The sequence below is a fragment of the Micropterus dolomieu genome, linkage group LG11, assembly GCF_021292245.1.
Source record: "Micropterus dolomieu isolate WLL.071019.BEF.003 ecotype Adirondacks linkage group LG11, ASM2129224v1, whole genome shotgun sequence".
Lineage (NCBI taxonomy): Eukaryota > Metazoa > Chordata > Actinopteri > Centrarchiformes > Centrarchidae > Micropterus > Micropterus dolomieu.
This window is the reverse complement of record NC_060160.1, coordinates 13,478,974-13,494,144: the sequence shown is the minus strand read 5'-3', so window position 1 is coordinate 13,494,144 and position 15,171 is coordinate 13,478,974. Positions and strand designations below refer to the sequence as shown.

The following is a 15,171-nucleotide window of genomic DNA, read 5'->3' as shown; positions in this document are numbered from 1 at the left end:
CATTGGCCACATAGCATTAGCCACAAAATGTTTGCCTATTATTGGCCTACATGAAAATGGTGTGCATTATATCTGGTGTCTGCAGAGGACAAATTCAAGGGGTAAACTGTCGAAGAGGCAATATTGTAAAATGAAACTATGTAGGTAGTTGTGGAGTTCTTAGTTAGAAGTAAAAACAAACCAAAAAAACAATGAAACCATGTCCCCCCACCAACCACACTGTTAAATTTAAATACACTCTCTGCAGGAGTACTGTGCCTCATCGTAAGCCTAGGGCGTGAAACTGTAGAGTACAGAGAACTGAAAAGGCCAGTCACCAGTTGTTGATGTTGTTGATGCTTTGATGCTTTTCTGTAGGGTGTTGTATGAGTTGTGGGTGAGGTTGACACCAGGTCAGCGGCGATTGTTCATGTGGTGGAGTCAATAGTAGCATTGCTCCACCCTGTAAAGAACCCAAGAAGTTGTCTTCAAAGTGTCTTGGGGTTACACAACTTGTGTTTGAAGCACTGGAGGCATTTAAACGGTATCTTGCTTGTAATGTTGCAGTCACTATCATTTCCAGAAACTACTTAAAACACACATTGTCAAGAACCACGAGGTGCAGTTGCTCATTCTTACACACACATCTCACTTTTTAATGTGCTTCCTCTTTCTGTGTTTTATTTTGATGCAGGGCTATTTACAGCAGGACACTCCCAGCAAACAGTCTTTTGTTCCGTGATTATTCACTGGTTTATTACACCTCTCCTCTCTGTTTTGCACTCTTCAGGAAGATGGAGACATCAAGGAGATCAACATTACCCATGTGGTCAAGGAGGGCTCAGAGAAGGCTGATGCCTCTCAGTTTGAACTGCTCAAAGTTTTGGGACAGGGATCCTTTGGCAAGGTAACACACATACTCACACTGCTCTCTCTTCTGCTCCTGTGTCTGACCTTGCTCTTTTTTTCTCATCTTCTCACCCTTTGCTCACTCAGACTCTCAATCCCCAATCTGATATAACAGGATTTTGTACTGTTTTTGTTGTGCTTATTGCAGGTGTTCCTGGTGCGAAAGGTGACCCCTCCCGATGCCAACCAGCTCTACGCCATGAAGGTCCTGAAGAAGGCCACACTCAAAGGTACAGTTAACCTGTGATGTGCTTGAATGGTGGCAGGCGCAGCAGCGTTGCTCTGCAGCTGATCTGACACGTCTTCTGGTAGAGGGGAGCAGTTGAAATGACCAATGTTCCCTCATCATTGCATGAATTATAGTCAAATAATCTACAACAAGTTTGACAATAAAATACTATTTCAAATATAGCTTCTCAAATGTGACGACTTGCTACATCTGTGTTAATGAAATTATTTGGGGTTTTTGGCAATTGGTTAGACAAAATAAGCAATTTGAAGACTTCACCGTAAGCATCTGACTTTTATTTTCTGATTTTATTGGAAATCAACAGATTAATAGATAATGAAAGTGCTCATTTATTGCCTCTATTGAGCTGTAAGATCATTTCAAAAAGCTTTCTCTGTGGCTTTTGTGGTGATTTCACTGTTTGTTTTCAATTGGCAGTACCCTCCATTTCATGTCAGAGGGTGTATGCTTTTCCTGTAACTCACAAAAAAACTACAATCAAAGTTAGCACTATAAGACCACCACAGCTTGCAGTGGTTTTTTGTTTTTTTACTTTTACTTCTGCTGACAGTTTGTGCTGTTCTCTTGAGAAACATCAGGGTAACAGATTTGTTCACACATTCCCCCAAAGTGATAGTGATTAGTTCTAAATGTGCAGATTTATTTGCATCTTTAAATTCAGTTTTTGTTGGCATGAGCGTTTAGCAGGCTGTAGTATAGGAATGTACTACTACTGCTACTACACCATTCAGTGAGAACAGAGTGTACTCAGCAAAATGATTAATTAACCATCTGGGAAACGGCAAAGACAACTCACCAACATTCTGCGTGCACATCATTGAATCACTGTCTTACGTTAGTTTGTTTTTACAACGTCACATGTTTTTGTTCTACTTTTCATCTGAAACCTTAAGTCTGACAGCTCCACCAAACATGAATTGTTACTGCCAGCTTCCACAGAGTACCACACTGAAACGCCGCTTAGCCCGACAGCCTCTACAATTATGACTCAGCAAAGTATTGATCATTGGCTTTGATATTGTGCAGACGACTTGACACCACACGTTTTTCGACCTAATTCATCCATGCCATTTCTAGTCCAAAGTGAGTACAGTGAAAACTGTTTGAGGGCTTTATCATTTAGTAAGTAGAATTAATGTTTTATACATACACACTTAACTCCGTGCTCTTAATCATTCTTCAGTGAGAGACCGCGTGAGAACCAAGATGGAGAGAGACATCCTGGCAGATGTCAACCACCCATTCGTTGTCAAACTGCACTATGGTGAGTCAGCCTGAGGCTTTATTTCACTTTCCTTCCCAAACCTGGGGGGAAAAAGTTTTATTGGATCTACTGATGTCATTGCAGTCTTATTGCTTTAAATTCCAGAAATTTTCCGCAGTCATGTTTCCTGATTTACCGTTGAATCAGATTTGATTGAAACGTGTGTGTGTGTGTGTGTGTGTGTGTGTAGCATTCCAGACTGAGGGGAAGTTATACTTGATCCTGGACTTTCTCAGAGGCGGAGATCTCTTCACTAGACTGTCCAAAGAGGTGAGAATTAATGCTTTGATTTTTCGTGTTTTGCTGGCGTAGTGATCATCTAATTACTGTCTCGCTCTCTTGTGGTGTTTTTTTTCCTCATTGTTTCATTCTCTCACCTCCTCTGTGCATATGTCTCTTGCCTCCCAGGTGATGTTCACAGAGGAGGATGTGAAGTTTTATCTAGCAGAGCTGGCATTAGGGCTGGACCACCTCCATAGCCTGGGCATCATTTACAGGGACCTCAAACCTGAAAAGTAAGAGCAAATGGACATATCGAACACACATGCATATACACAGAAATGCATATAAACAAATGCATATTTGATGCACAGTGCTTCTTGGATCCAGTGCCATCTGGATATGCCAGAGTCATGTTGCTCAAACTCAGTTTTGTATTTGTAAAGCCAAACCTCAGAGAAAATGAATCCGCAACATAAGCGTACATTCTTGTGGTCTTTTAAAAAAAAAAGATGCTATCCTTGCTTCAGTGCTCTCTGAAGAGGCTTTTATTTGGAGTCATAATAAATGATGCAAAAGCATAATCTCCTAGATGTCTGACCTTCTGGTAGGCAGGTCCTCAAAGTCATCCGTAAAGAGGCTAGAGGCTTGTTGAGGGGACCTACATGAAGACCACCATTCACCATAGAGAATTTGGAGAGTGCATGTACCAAAGCATTATCACAAACGCACGCCTTGAATAAATGAATAGTTTATTTCGGTTGAAATTATAATAAACAAATCACGAAAATTTGTGTGAATAGGCTGAAGCCCAGGGCCTTAAGTTACTGCAGTAGAATTTTCTGATGCAAGGGTATGTAACTCCTGAAAAGCTCAATAAATAAAATAGTGTTATACCTGATATGTATCATTGTACACATGTCCTCTGTCTTTGGCAGTGGAATCAAATAAAATTCTCAGAAACAGTAGTGTGTATCCAGGACATATTTTCCAGACCAATACCTCTAGATCCATGTGGTGGGATTTTTTTTGTGGTTGGGGTGGTGCTAGATTGTGTGTATGGGTGGAGGATGTCATGGTTAAATCTAGTTATTGTACTGGAGATTTTGTTGTGTGTCCTGTCTTCTTTTGCGTATAGAATTATTGTGTTTATAGATATATACAGTAAATATACTGGTGTGTGTGTTTGTTTGTAGAATATATGTGTGTATGTGTTAAGTTGTTCTTAAAATCAATAAAGACAATGTTGGGGCAAAAGCCAAGAACCTGGGCATTTTATTCTTCTTCTCTATTTTAATCAGCGCATTGCTACTTTTTATGGTACATTACTTCCACCAGCTGTTGATATGAATTCCTCTGAAGTTCCCCCGTGTTTGTGGTATGCATGTACTGGTAGAACACAAGATACAAACCCACTAATCAAACCATTGCTATACAAAGCTAATAGGGTACCAGACTCCAGCAGAATGTGCAGTGTGTGTGTGTGATGAGTAAAATGTTCACACCTTCATGAAACATTGATTCTAAAATTTGACAATTGTTTTCTTTTTAGTATTCTCCTGGATGAAGAGGGACATATCAAACTCACAGGTGAGTCTCCTGCTCCTTCCTTCACGTCCAGTCTCTGTGACACCACAGACACACAGACACACACACACAGACACACAGACACACAGACACACAGAGACAGACAGACAGACACACACAGACACAGACACACACAGACACAGACACACACAGACACAGACACAGACACACACACAGACACACACACACACACACACACACACACTTCCCTTTCCTGCCTTGTTGACCTTCATTACTCACAGTGGGGAAACAGCCTTATCTCGCTGATTCCAGATATCTACATATGGGCCTGTATTTGTTCCCAAGGTTAATTATTACAATTTATCTTCTCTATCTCTCTTTATCTTCATTTATAATCACCACCATATACCACTGGGAACCTGCCACCACTGAACCAAAGGTAACCTTATTAGATTATAGAGAGGCAATATAACAATACTGATGGAGCTTCAGAGGGACAAAAACAAACATTACATTTTATAAACTTCACTATATTGAGTCATAAACATTTGCAGTAAAAGTGCAGTAAAATAAGTGGCAAAAGATGTGTAGTAATCATGTTAGACTAACCATTCAGAATAACAGACAAAAGTAGCACACTGCAGAAGGGTGCTGTGTAGTAATATGCCCACTGTGTCTTGTTTTGTTTTCCAGATTTTGGCTTGTGTAAAGAAGCCATTGATCATGAGAAGAAAGCTTATTCCTTCTGTGGTACTGTGGAGTATATGGCACCGGAGGTTGTGAACAGGCAGGGGCACACCCACAGCGCCGACTGGTGGTCATTTGGAGTACTAATGGTAGTAATAATACTTAAATTATTTTAAAGCCAATGCTCAAAGAATAATGTTTGGGGTTTTTTCTGTATCCTGCAGAGCTCTTTAACATAGATGTTCTACTGCACTTACGTTTGTACTTACATGTAGATTACAGTTGTATGTTCTGTCTTAGTTTGAGATGTTGACCGGAGCGCTGCCGTTTCAAGGGAAGGACCGCAAAGAAACTATGAACCTGATTCTGAAGTGAGTGTCCTCTATGTAGAAGAATGATCCAACACAGACGCCCGGTTGTCACATACTGTTGCTATTCAAAATGCCTCTTTAGATCATCTGGTGAACTAAAATTTGCTGTCTGCTGTCTGTCACCTTCCTGCAGGGCGCGTCTGGGAATGCCTCAGTTCTTGAGCTCAGAGTCCCAGTCTCTGCTCAGGGCTTTGTTCAAGAGGAACCCTGCCAACAGACTGGGTTAGTAGTATCAACTCATGAACATGACAAATGGCAACCATGATGGCAACATGTATGCTCTTTCTCATTAATAAGGATAAAGCAAGCTCTGTGTTTCTTCATATAAGTGTCATACTGCTAACTCTGGTTGTTTTTTTTTTTTTTACAGGATCTGGTGCTGATGGTGCAGAGGAGATCAAAAGGCATGGTTTTTTCTCCACCATAGACTGGAATGTAAGTGTCTGATGAATTAATAATATGCTTATTAAATTTAATTTAGACAACCATCAGTCGTGGTCTTTGTGGGTGGAAAACCTTCAACTATATGATGTGATTCAAAGGCCTTTATTCCTTTCAGAAACTCTTCAGAAGAGAAGTAAAGCCACCGTTCAGACCAGCGGTGGCACGTCCGGATGACACCTTCTACTTTGACTCTGAGTTTACCTCCCGCACCCCTAAAGGTCAGATATTAACACTGAATGTTCACCTGGTGCTGTTGTTTTGGTTGACTCCATGTCTATTTCCTGTCGTCCTCCATGAAAGCAGTTCAGTGCAGGTATCCTCTCTCAGCTTAAAAAACAAATCAATACAGGATGAAAGGAGACACAGTTGCGATTACCACCATTAAGACACAATAATACTTTATTATAGCTTCGTAAAAAATAAAGAAGCTTGAAAGTGTTATTTATTACAATGGCTTATTCAAATATGGATACTCTAACATTACTTCCAAGGCATATATATCTCTATTTTTTTTTTTTCAATACTTGACTTTCCTTATCATCTTCCAGACTCCCCTGGCGTGCCCCCCAGTGCTGGAGCTCACCAGCTCTTCAGAGGCTTCAGCTTTATTGCATCAACTCTGTTAGAGGAGGAAGGATCAGTTGAGCCAGTCAAGCCGCCGCCGCACCCAGTGGTCCAGGTCAGACTAAGTAGTTGCTTCACTGTGTTTTTCGTCATTCGAGCTACTGGGAGATCCAGTTAAAAAAGGACATTTAAGTCTAAAAATCGAGTGATTTCCTTACTTTGACTATGTTGTATTCATCACTGAATGTACAGCAATCTAAAGAAAACACCAGTCTCTCAAGACAGCTATAGTTTTTATTTATTTAAGGGCAAGTGATGTACAGTTACCTATAGCAGTGTAATTGTTCATAAAGCTGAAAAGGTCAGGATGTTACGTTGCAGTTGTGGTTTATTGGTGATGAAATGAAAAAGGAACTTAAGACGGATGCAATGCGCAAAGTGTGCGTAAAGCAGACAGGGAGAAGAAGGGAGTGAAATGGCTTGCGTGGCTTCAGATCCTATAACACGCCTGACAGGAGCAGTAATTACCTGCCTGTGCTAGATGGAGAGACAGTTTTACAATGTGAGAGCGAGATTTGGAAAAAAATGTTGCTAGAAATAGTCTCTTCAAGAAAACCACAAACATCCCTCTTCCCCGTCAGTTCTGTCAGTCTTCCCACACCTTCACTCACCACTGCTTTTAAATCCTTAACTTGTCCTCTGCAGCAATTACACGGGAAGAACCTGCTGTTCAGCGATGGCTACGTACTGAAGGAAGACATCGGCATGGGCTCCTTCTCCGTGTGTAAACGATGTGTCCACAAAGCCACTAACACGGAATACGCTGTCAAGGTATGAACAAACACGCATATTAAGAAAAAGAGTCCTGGGACGTGCATCTGAAAGTGCAGCCACAGTATAACGCTGTGTCTTTGAAAAATGAGCTCAGATGTTAATTTTTTAGTGGAAAATAAGTCCTCACGCATTGATTCTGAAATTCATAGAAATTAGGCACCAAATGGCCTTTATGTCAACGTTCTTTATGTGACTGACAGATGATTGACAAGACCAGTACAGACCCCTCTGAGGAGATTGAGATTCTACTTAGATATGGACAGCACCCCAACATCATAACGCTGAAGGATGTGAGTATAAAAACACATTTTTCACACTGTTATTTGTCATGATACAGTTGGTGATATAATGTGTGTGTGTGTGTGTTTCTGTCTCAGGTGTATGACAACAATAAGCAGGTGTTCCTGGTGACGGAGCTGATGCGCGGAGGAGAGCTACTGGATCGGATCCTCAAACAGAAGTTCTTTTCTGAGAGAGAGGCCAGCGCTGTGCTTCACACCATTACCAAGACTGTAGAGTACCTGCACTCGCAGGGGGTGAGGACAACTAGAAATACTAATACACAGCACGCAACCTGTTAAGAGCCTTTATTACTGTCTGTTTATTGATTTTGGGCAACCTTTTTATTCACTTTAATGCTGTCACACTTGTGGTGCAACGGTCAGACTTAATTAATAAACCTACTATTGAAACGTATTCAGGATAAAACCTTGGTAATATTTTGTAACATCTTCAGTAGATGGCTGATGGCTCCATGTGATCATTTCATTAAACTGTTGTTTAATGACTTGTGTTTAGTGTCTTCTGGGGACAAATAATTTGCATTTAAAATCAGCTTAAACCAATCCGTCCCAGAATTTTACTGTTAAACACAAACTGATGATAGCTTATCATAGAGTATTAAGTATTCTGTTGCTTTACTTTTGTTTTTATCTTATTTTACCAATAAGGTGGTGTCAATCAGAGCCTCTGTTACCCCCACGGCCTCTTACTCAGAGGTTCCTCACCAACAACAAGAGAGTTTTAACCAGTTTTATCCCTTCGACTTGTCTGAGCTTTTAAAAACAGTATCACAAATGAGTGTCCTCCAGCCCACTTGATGTAATACCTACAAATTATTGAAAGTAATAGATTCTGTTGGGCCCCATTTGATCTCTGTTTTCAACAGCTCCCTATCTACTGGTTGTGTCCCTGATTATTTTAAAACGGCTTGCGTGAACCCACTTTTGAAGAAAACTGGTTTAGATCCCTCCCTCCGACATAATTTTAGACCAATTTCAAAACTGCCTTTTATTGCAAAGATTCTAGAAAGTATTGTGTCCAAACAGCTGCTCACTGTACTGGAAAATAACAAAATATTTGAAAAGTTTCAATCTGGTTTCAGGAAGTACCACAGCACTGAGAATGCCCTGCTTAAAGTCACCAATGACCTTTTAATGTCTGCTGATGAAGGTATGTGCTTAGTCCTGGTACTCCTGGACCTTAGCACTGCTTTTGACACCATTGATCACAACATCATGTTAGACAAACTGAGGCCCTGGGTGGGGATCTCTTGTACTGCCCTAGAATGGTTTTCATCCTACCTGTCAAATAGGAAGTTTTGTGTGTCTGTAAACAACTATGTCTCTTCGTTCTGTCCAGTTAAATATGGTGTGCCTCAGGGGTCGGTCTTAGGACCCATTTTGTTTTACTTGTATCTGCTTCCCCTTGGACATCCATAAACATGGCATTTCTTTTCATATTTATGCTGATGACACACAAATATACTTGCCTGTCAGATCTACAGACCCTGGAATGCTGAGTTCACTTAACAACTGCCTTTGTGAAGTTAAAAAAAATGGATGTCAAATAATTTCCTCCAGCTGAACTCAGACAAAACAGAAATCCTGGTCATTGGGTCCCAGCAGATGGCAAAACAAATACTGCCGTCTGCTGGTTCCCTAGTAGATCACTTTAAGCCTGTGGCAAAGAACCTTGGTGTTTGGTTTGATAGTAATTTAAATTTCGAGCAGCACACCACAAAGCTTGTTCAATCATGTTTTTATCAACTTAGAAATACAGCAAAAATTCAATCTATGTTAACTTTTAAAGACACCAAGACCATTTTACACGCCTTCATCTCATCACGACTGGATTACTGCAACAGCCTTTTCACCTGTTTAACCCAAAAATCTATTGACTGACTCCAGACTGTCCAGAACTCAGCTGCCAGGCTTTTAACCAGAACAAAGAAATATGACCACATTACTCCTATTTTAACTGCATTACACTGGCTCCCAGTATGTTTTAGATTTAACTTTAAAATTCTATTGATCACTTTTAAAGCTCTTCATGGCCTCTCGCCTTGTTATATTTCTGAACTTTTAGTCCCATATACACCAGCACGTACCTTGAGATCCTCGGACAGAGGTCTGTTGTCTGTTCCAGAGTCTCGACTGAAAACTAAAGGGGACAGAGCGTTTGCTGTCAGGGCCCCGAGGCTCTGGAACAGCCTGCCCGAGGAAATCAGGTTGGCTGAGTCAGTGAACTCTTTTAAGTCCCTTCTTAAAACATACTTTTATAGGAGAGCCTTTCCCGATTTTATTTGACTTTATTTTATCCCTTTTATTTTATTCTATTTTACTTATTTTATATTTTTCTTAAACGTGTATTTTATTCTTTTCAATGTTTTCTTGCTTTTATCTTGTATTGTTTTGGGGGTATTATTGTCTTTACACTTGTTAAAGCACTTTGTAACTTGTTTTTGAAAAGTGCTCTACAAATAAAGATTATTATTATTATTATTATTAAAAGTTACTAACGACCTGCTCTTGAACGCGGACACTAGAATGTCTTCAATTCTGGTGCTGTTAGACTTGTCCATGGCGTTTGACACAATAGACCATGGCATCTTGCTAGATAGACTGAGTTGTTCGGTGGGCATCTCTGGCAAGGTATTGGACTGGTTTGCCTCGTATTTATCTAACAGGAAGCACTGTGTGTCTATTAACAACTTTAAATCCACCTTTTCTCCCGTTTATTACGGTGTTCCCCAAGGATCAATTTTCGGACCTATTTTGTTTTCCATTTATATGCTCCCCCTGGGTGACATTGTCCGCCGATATGGTATTCCCTTCCATTGCTATGCGGACGATACTCAGTTATACCTCCCGGTAAAGCCAACTAACCTCAGTGTGCTGCGTTCCCTCCAGGCCTGCCTGACTGACATAAAAGCCTGGATGTCAATAAACTTTTTACAACTCAACTCTAATAAAACAGAAATCCTCGTAATTGGTCCCCAGCACACTACTAATCAGATTATACCCTCTATTGGTCAATTGCTTACCTACATCACGCTTGTTGCCAGAAATCTTGGTGTCCTTTTTGATAGCAATTTTTGCTTTGATCAACACATTGCAAAGCTTGTCCAATTATGCTTCTTTCACCTTAGAAATATTGCGAAAATAAAACCTTAAATCCATCTTAAATGCCAGAGATGCTGAAACTGTTACATGGTTATATTTTGTCTCGCCTAGACTACTGCAACAGTCTGTTCTCAGGTCTAAATAAAAAAACTTTGAACCACCTACAATTAGTGCCGAACTCAGCTGCTAGGTTATTAACCCAAACTAGGAAGTACGACCATATCACCCTGATTTTATTCGCTTTACATTTGCTCTCTGTCTGTTTTCGGATTGATTTTAAGTTCTTATTGATTACTTTTAAAGCTCTTAATGGCCTGGCTCCAGAATATATTCGTGACCTGTTAACCCCTTACGAACCTGTACGCAGCCTGAGATCCTCCAGCAGGGGTCTCCTGTGCATCCCTGATGCCAGGCTGAAATCTAGAGGAGATAGAGCCTTTGCGGTAAGGGCCCCAAGGCTCAGGAATGATCTGCCGGATGACATCAGGATGTCCAAGTCGGTGTCTCACCTGAAAACGTAATTATTCATGAAAGCGTTTTCTGATTTTATCTTATTGGCTTTCTGATTGGTTTCATTGTTTTATTTTCATTTTAATTTGTGCATGCTTTGTCTTATTTCAATGGTGTCTTTTTTACTGTTATGATTTTAATTGTTCTTTATCTTCTGTGAAAGCATTTTGTACTCTGTTTTATAAGTGCTCTACAAATAAAGTTATTATAAGTAATTATTAATTACAACCACTAATCAACATACTATCTATTCAATAAAATTTTATTTATACCTAGTGGCAATTCACAACAAATGTAATTTTTTTTCTCATAGTATGCTAGGCTATATATAGAAAAACTAACTTTGTGTTGAAAAGCAGTGAGGGCTCAGATTAGGGGTATGACGATACACCTTTTAACCATTTATGTCACTTTTGTGTGAAAATGGTGTACTTGTTTAGTCAATATGGATAATAGATAAGAAGTCAGTGATATGGTGCTCATAGAAAATACTGGATCATATTTGTAACTTGACCCTGAGGCTGTAGTCAAACAGTCTGACAGCCAGTCTGGCAATGTAGTAAGTATAACCTGAAGAATATCCACAGGTGAACAGTTCCTGCTGTGCTAATTGAAAAGTGTTTTACAAACCGTCAGATGAAGTGTCTGCACACACTTAATAAATATAAGTAAATAAAATATCAACTAAAACCCCCAGCAGGACTTGGACTTAGATATAGAGATAAAAAAAAAGGCACTGAGGAAATTGGAAATCCAGCAACTATAAAAATAAGTGATCATTGCACTGTAAGCATTACTGTAATGTAATGTAATGTATTAATCATTGTTTTCTCTCCCAAGCTGGCAGCAGATGAGTGATCCCAGGAAGTGAAAAAAAATCAAAACACATTGTGGTGTCCTCTCCCTGTTGTTTCATGAATGAAGTGAAGTGGGACTATAATTTGGGAGTATTATACAATTATGAAACCTAATGAAAATTACATAGGCACTATATACATACATACATACATACACACACACACACACACAGGCTATCTCCTACATAGTGTGTGTGCCATACATTTCTTGAGTGACATATAACGTCCGGTGCTCACTTTTAAGGCACAATTTAACTTGTGACAGTTTCAGTTAAGAGCAGTGATATTTTTAGCTACTCACACATTCAGTCGGTCCACTATTGTCTACAACACGTTCTTTCACTTTAATTGCTGTTAGTTTATTTATCATTTTTCTTTACATGTGCTTTCATTCCACGTAAACCTACTTGCTGATTCTCGTTGTGTGCAAAGTATGGTGCTCGCGTCTTCTCCAATTATGAAACCTAATAACCACAAAACTGCTATTTTAATGCAGGCTACTGAGAAATATGCAAAACACATACATAAGAACATGAAATAACTGAAAAAAACACATTGGTTTCTGATCGGCGTGACCACTGACTGCACAGATAAGGCACCAGGATTAACTAAGCCTGGCTGTTAGCCTGGTCTGGAGCAGGCTAGCTGCACAGAATAAAACGTCATGGTAACTTATTTGCTGCTGCCAGGATGTGGAAAAGTGTATTTCTTGTAAACTGCATGGCCTTAGTTTTGCACTTTACAGAACAGCTGTTTTGAGATTTACAGCCACTGTTTCTCACTTTCCCCACATTGTGTGAGCCAGCTTCGTATTAGTTAGACGGTTAACATGCAGCCTGAGCTTGCTGCAAAGCTGCACAGTCTCTCTTCCATGCCCCCTCCCTGACACGGTTGAGGGGGATGGCGATGAGCCCACGAGAGCAGCTACGTTGCCTCGTGTGAACCCCTCAGCAACACTGTCTGCCCCTGCCTCCCTCCCCTGGGGAGTGGTTTGGCGATAAGCCCACAAGAGCTGTCACAGGTCTGTAGGGTTGAGCAGGTTGGAGGACCCAAACACAGGACACAGAGCAGGTTCAGTTCAAAAAAGCTTTATTAAACAACAGAAGGCAAGCACACTTCAGAGTGGCTGAGTCCATAAATCCAAAATAAGGTGATCCCCTAGAAAATCCGCAATAAGCAGGGAAACAGGATGACACAACGAGACAGCGCAAGGCAGGCTACACACTACAACACATTGCAATGACCGGACAGAGACTGAACAGAAAAAGCAAACATTTATACACAGATACTAACGAGCAGGGCAGGAGCAACACAGGTGAATGAGATGAGACTAATGAGACACAGGAAGGTAGAGAGACAGCAGGGGAAATAGATACTAACAGGTTGCAAAACACAAGACAAGACTGGAACTGGAACTCAAAACCCAGAACAGACACGACAGACTAACTGAGAAGTAACTGTAACTGAGAAATATAGGCAACTCCACTAAGATGGCTGAACAGAACATAACAGGCTAACACCGAGTGATAATAACCAAATAAATAAATGAAACTGGCAGGGAACATAAACTGACACAACTGAAACAAACTGGAACACAGAACAGACTAAAAACTAATCATACAGATAGACTACAAACATAGCAGGAAAACAGACTGAACAGAGAACAGAATGGGCCCAAAACACATACTAATTGACAGATACTGAACAGACCAATTAACAAAACTCGAGACCTAAACTAAACAGGGCCGATCAGACAGGCAGTGCCTGCTGCCTTGTATGGACCCCTCAGCCACACATGGGAGGGAACCCCAACCCCCTCTGACAGTGTGTGAAGGTCTCTCACGATGTGGCCCGTGCCACCCCAAGCAGCGGAGCGCAGATGGCCCCGGTGTGGTGGCCTTCCCGTCCGATTGATACACACATGTTCGACTAGGACCATCAGCACTGGATCCCCTCAAGGATGCGTTCTTTCCCCCCTTCTCTTCTCCCTGTACACCAACAGCTGCACCTCCAGTCACACCACCCTCATTGGACTCATCTAGGTGGGGATGAGACTTCCTATAGGTGGGAGATTGACCATCTGGTGACCTGGTGCAGCCAGAACAGGAGCTCAACGCTCAGAAGACAGTGGAGATGGTCATGGATTTTAGAAAAAGCCCAGCCCCACCCTCCCCCTATCATCCTGTGTGACTCCCCAGTCACCACTGTGGACTCCTTCCGCTTCCTGGGCACCATCATCTCCCAGGACCTCAAGTGGGAACTGAAAATCACCTCAGCCTAGCATAGAATGTACTTCCTGCGTTAGCTAAAGAAGTTAAGCCTGCCAAAGACAATGATGGTGCACTTCTACACCGCATTAACAAAAGACCTTTTTCTATTTTGACAGTAAAACAGGTGCTGGAGTATGTGCACCAGTGTGTGCTCACCTTCATCGACCTGAAGGACGTGTACTTTCACATTCCTGGCCTCTCGGAACACAGGAAGTTCCTGCAGTTTTCCTTCCGGGGCCCCCAGTACCAGTACGACTGACTGCCGTTCGGTTACTCACTGGCCCCACACACTTTCTCCAAGTCTTTCAAGACAGAGCCGTCTTAACAATCTTGACTCTTTAATTGGATGACCTGCTGCTGTTGGTGTGGTCTCGAGACGAGTCGGTGGTGCAGACGGCCAGGCTCATCGCAGACCTGTCTCACCTAGGTTTTACGGTGAACTGGAAGAAGAGCACGCCTCTCTCCTCCAAGAGGCTCACCTATCTGGGTGTGGAGTTGGACTCCTCTCACTGGAGAGCGCAGCTCTCTCACTAAGCTCGCTGGATGACCACCCGCTGTGGCCTCTCCGGCTGCTGTAAGTTTTTCGCCGGTTCGGCTCATCCTTCACCTCCTGGATCGCTTACAGGTTTCAGCCTTGGTGGCTCCGGAGTGCACGAGCGTGTCCTGGTTTCCATGCCTCCGGCTATCCACTTCTCGGCCAGACGCACAGGGGTTGGACGCTGAGAGGTGGTGCCTGGAGGGTCTAGGTCGCTACCGTGAGGTGGTGTGCACCATCCAGGAGTCAAGAACTGCCTCTACTCAGTCTTCTTACTCCTCCAAATGGTCGGTGTTCCAACGCAGGTGTTTGGACGTCAAGATGGGAAAACATGTCTCTGACTCCAGGACCATCAGCACCGGTTCCCCTCAAGGCTGCGTTCTTTCCCCTCTGCTCTTCTCCCTGTATACCAACACCTGCACCTCCAGTCACAAACTGTTTCAGACTCTCCCCTCTGGCAAGAGGCTGCGGTCCATCAGGACCAAAACCTCTCGCCACAAAAACAGCTAGCGACAGCCCCCCCCCC

The 15,171-nt window shown here is 41.9% G+C and overlaps 1 protein-coding gene across 6 annotated transcripts in view; it reads left to right on the top strand.

Moving 5' to 3' along the window:
* rps6ka1 (ribosomal protein S6 kinase a, polypeptide 1) overlaps positions 1 to 15,171 on the top strand; it is a 60,930-nt gene that overhangs the window by 37,096 nt on the left and 8,663 nt on the right. For all 6 annotated transcript variants that reach the window (XM_046062398.1, XM_046062397.1, XM_046062400.1 and 3 more), the window contains 15 exons: positions 770 to 886; positions 1,037 to 1,118; positions 2,322 to 2,402; positions 2,593 to 2,672; positions 2,811 to 2,917; positions 4,174 to 4,211; positions 4,863 to 5,005; positions 5,157 to 5,227; positions 5,361 to 5,449; positions 5,598 to 5,662; positions 5,787 to 5,889; positions 6,220 to 6,350; positions 6,941 to 7,066; positions 7,270 to 7,359; positions 7,447 to 7,605. In XM_046062398.1, coding sequence (XP_045918354.1) covers positions 770 to 886; positions 1,037 to 1,118; positions 2,322 to 2,402; positions 2,593 to 2,672; positions 2,811 to 2,917; positions 4,174 to 4,211; positions 4,863 to 5,005; positions 5,157 to 5,227; positions 5,361 to 5,449; positions 5,598 to 5,662; positions 5,787 to 5,889; positions 6,220 to 6,350; positions 6,941 to 7,066; positions 7,270 to 7,359; positions 7,447 to 7,605 — 1,482 coding nt within the window. The remainder of the gene's footprint in view (positions 1 to 769; positions 887 to 1,036; positions 1,119 to 2,321; positions 2,403 to 2,592; positions 2,673 to 2,810; positions 2,918 to 4,173; positions 4,212 to 4,862; positions 5,006 to 5,156; positions 5,228 to 5,360; positions 5,450 to 5,597; positions 5,663 to 5,786; positions 5,890 to 6,219; positions 6,351 to 6,940; positions 7,067 to 7,269; positions 7,360 to 7,446; positions 7,606 to 15,171) is intronic.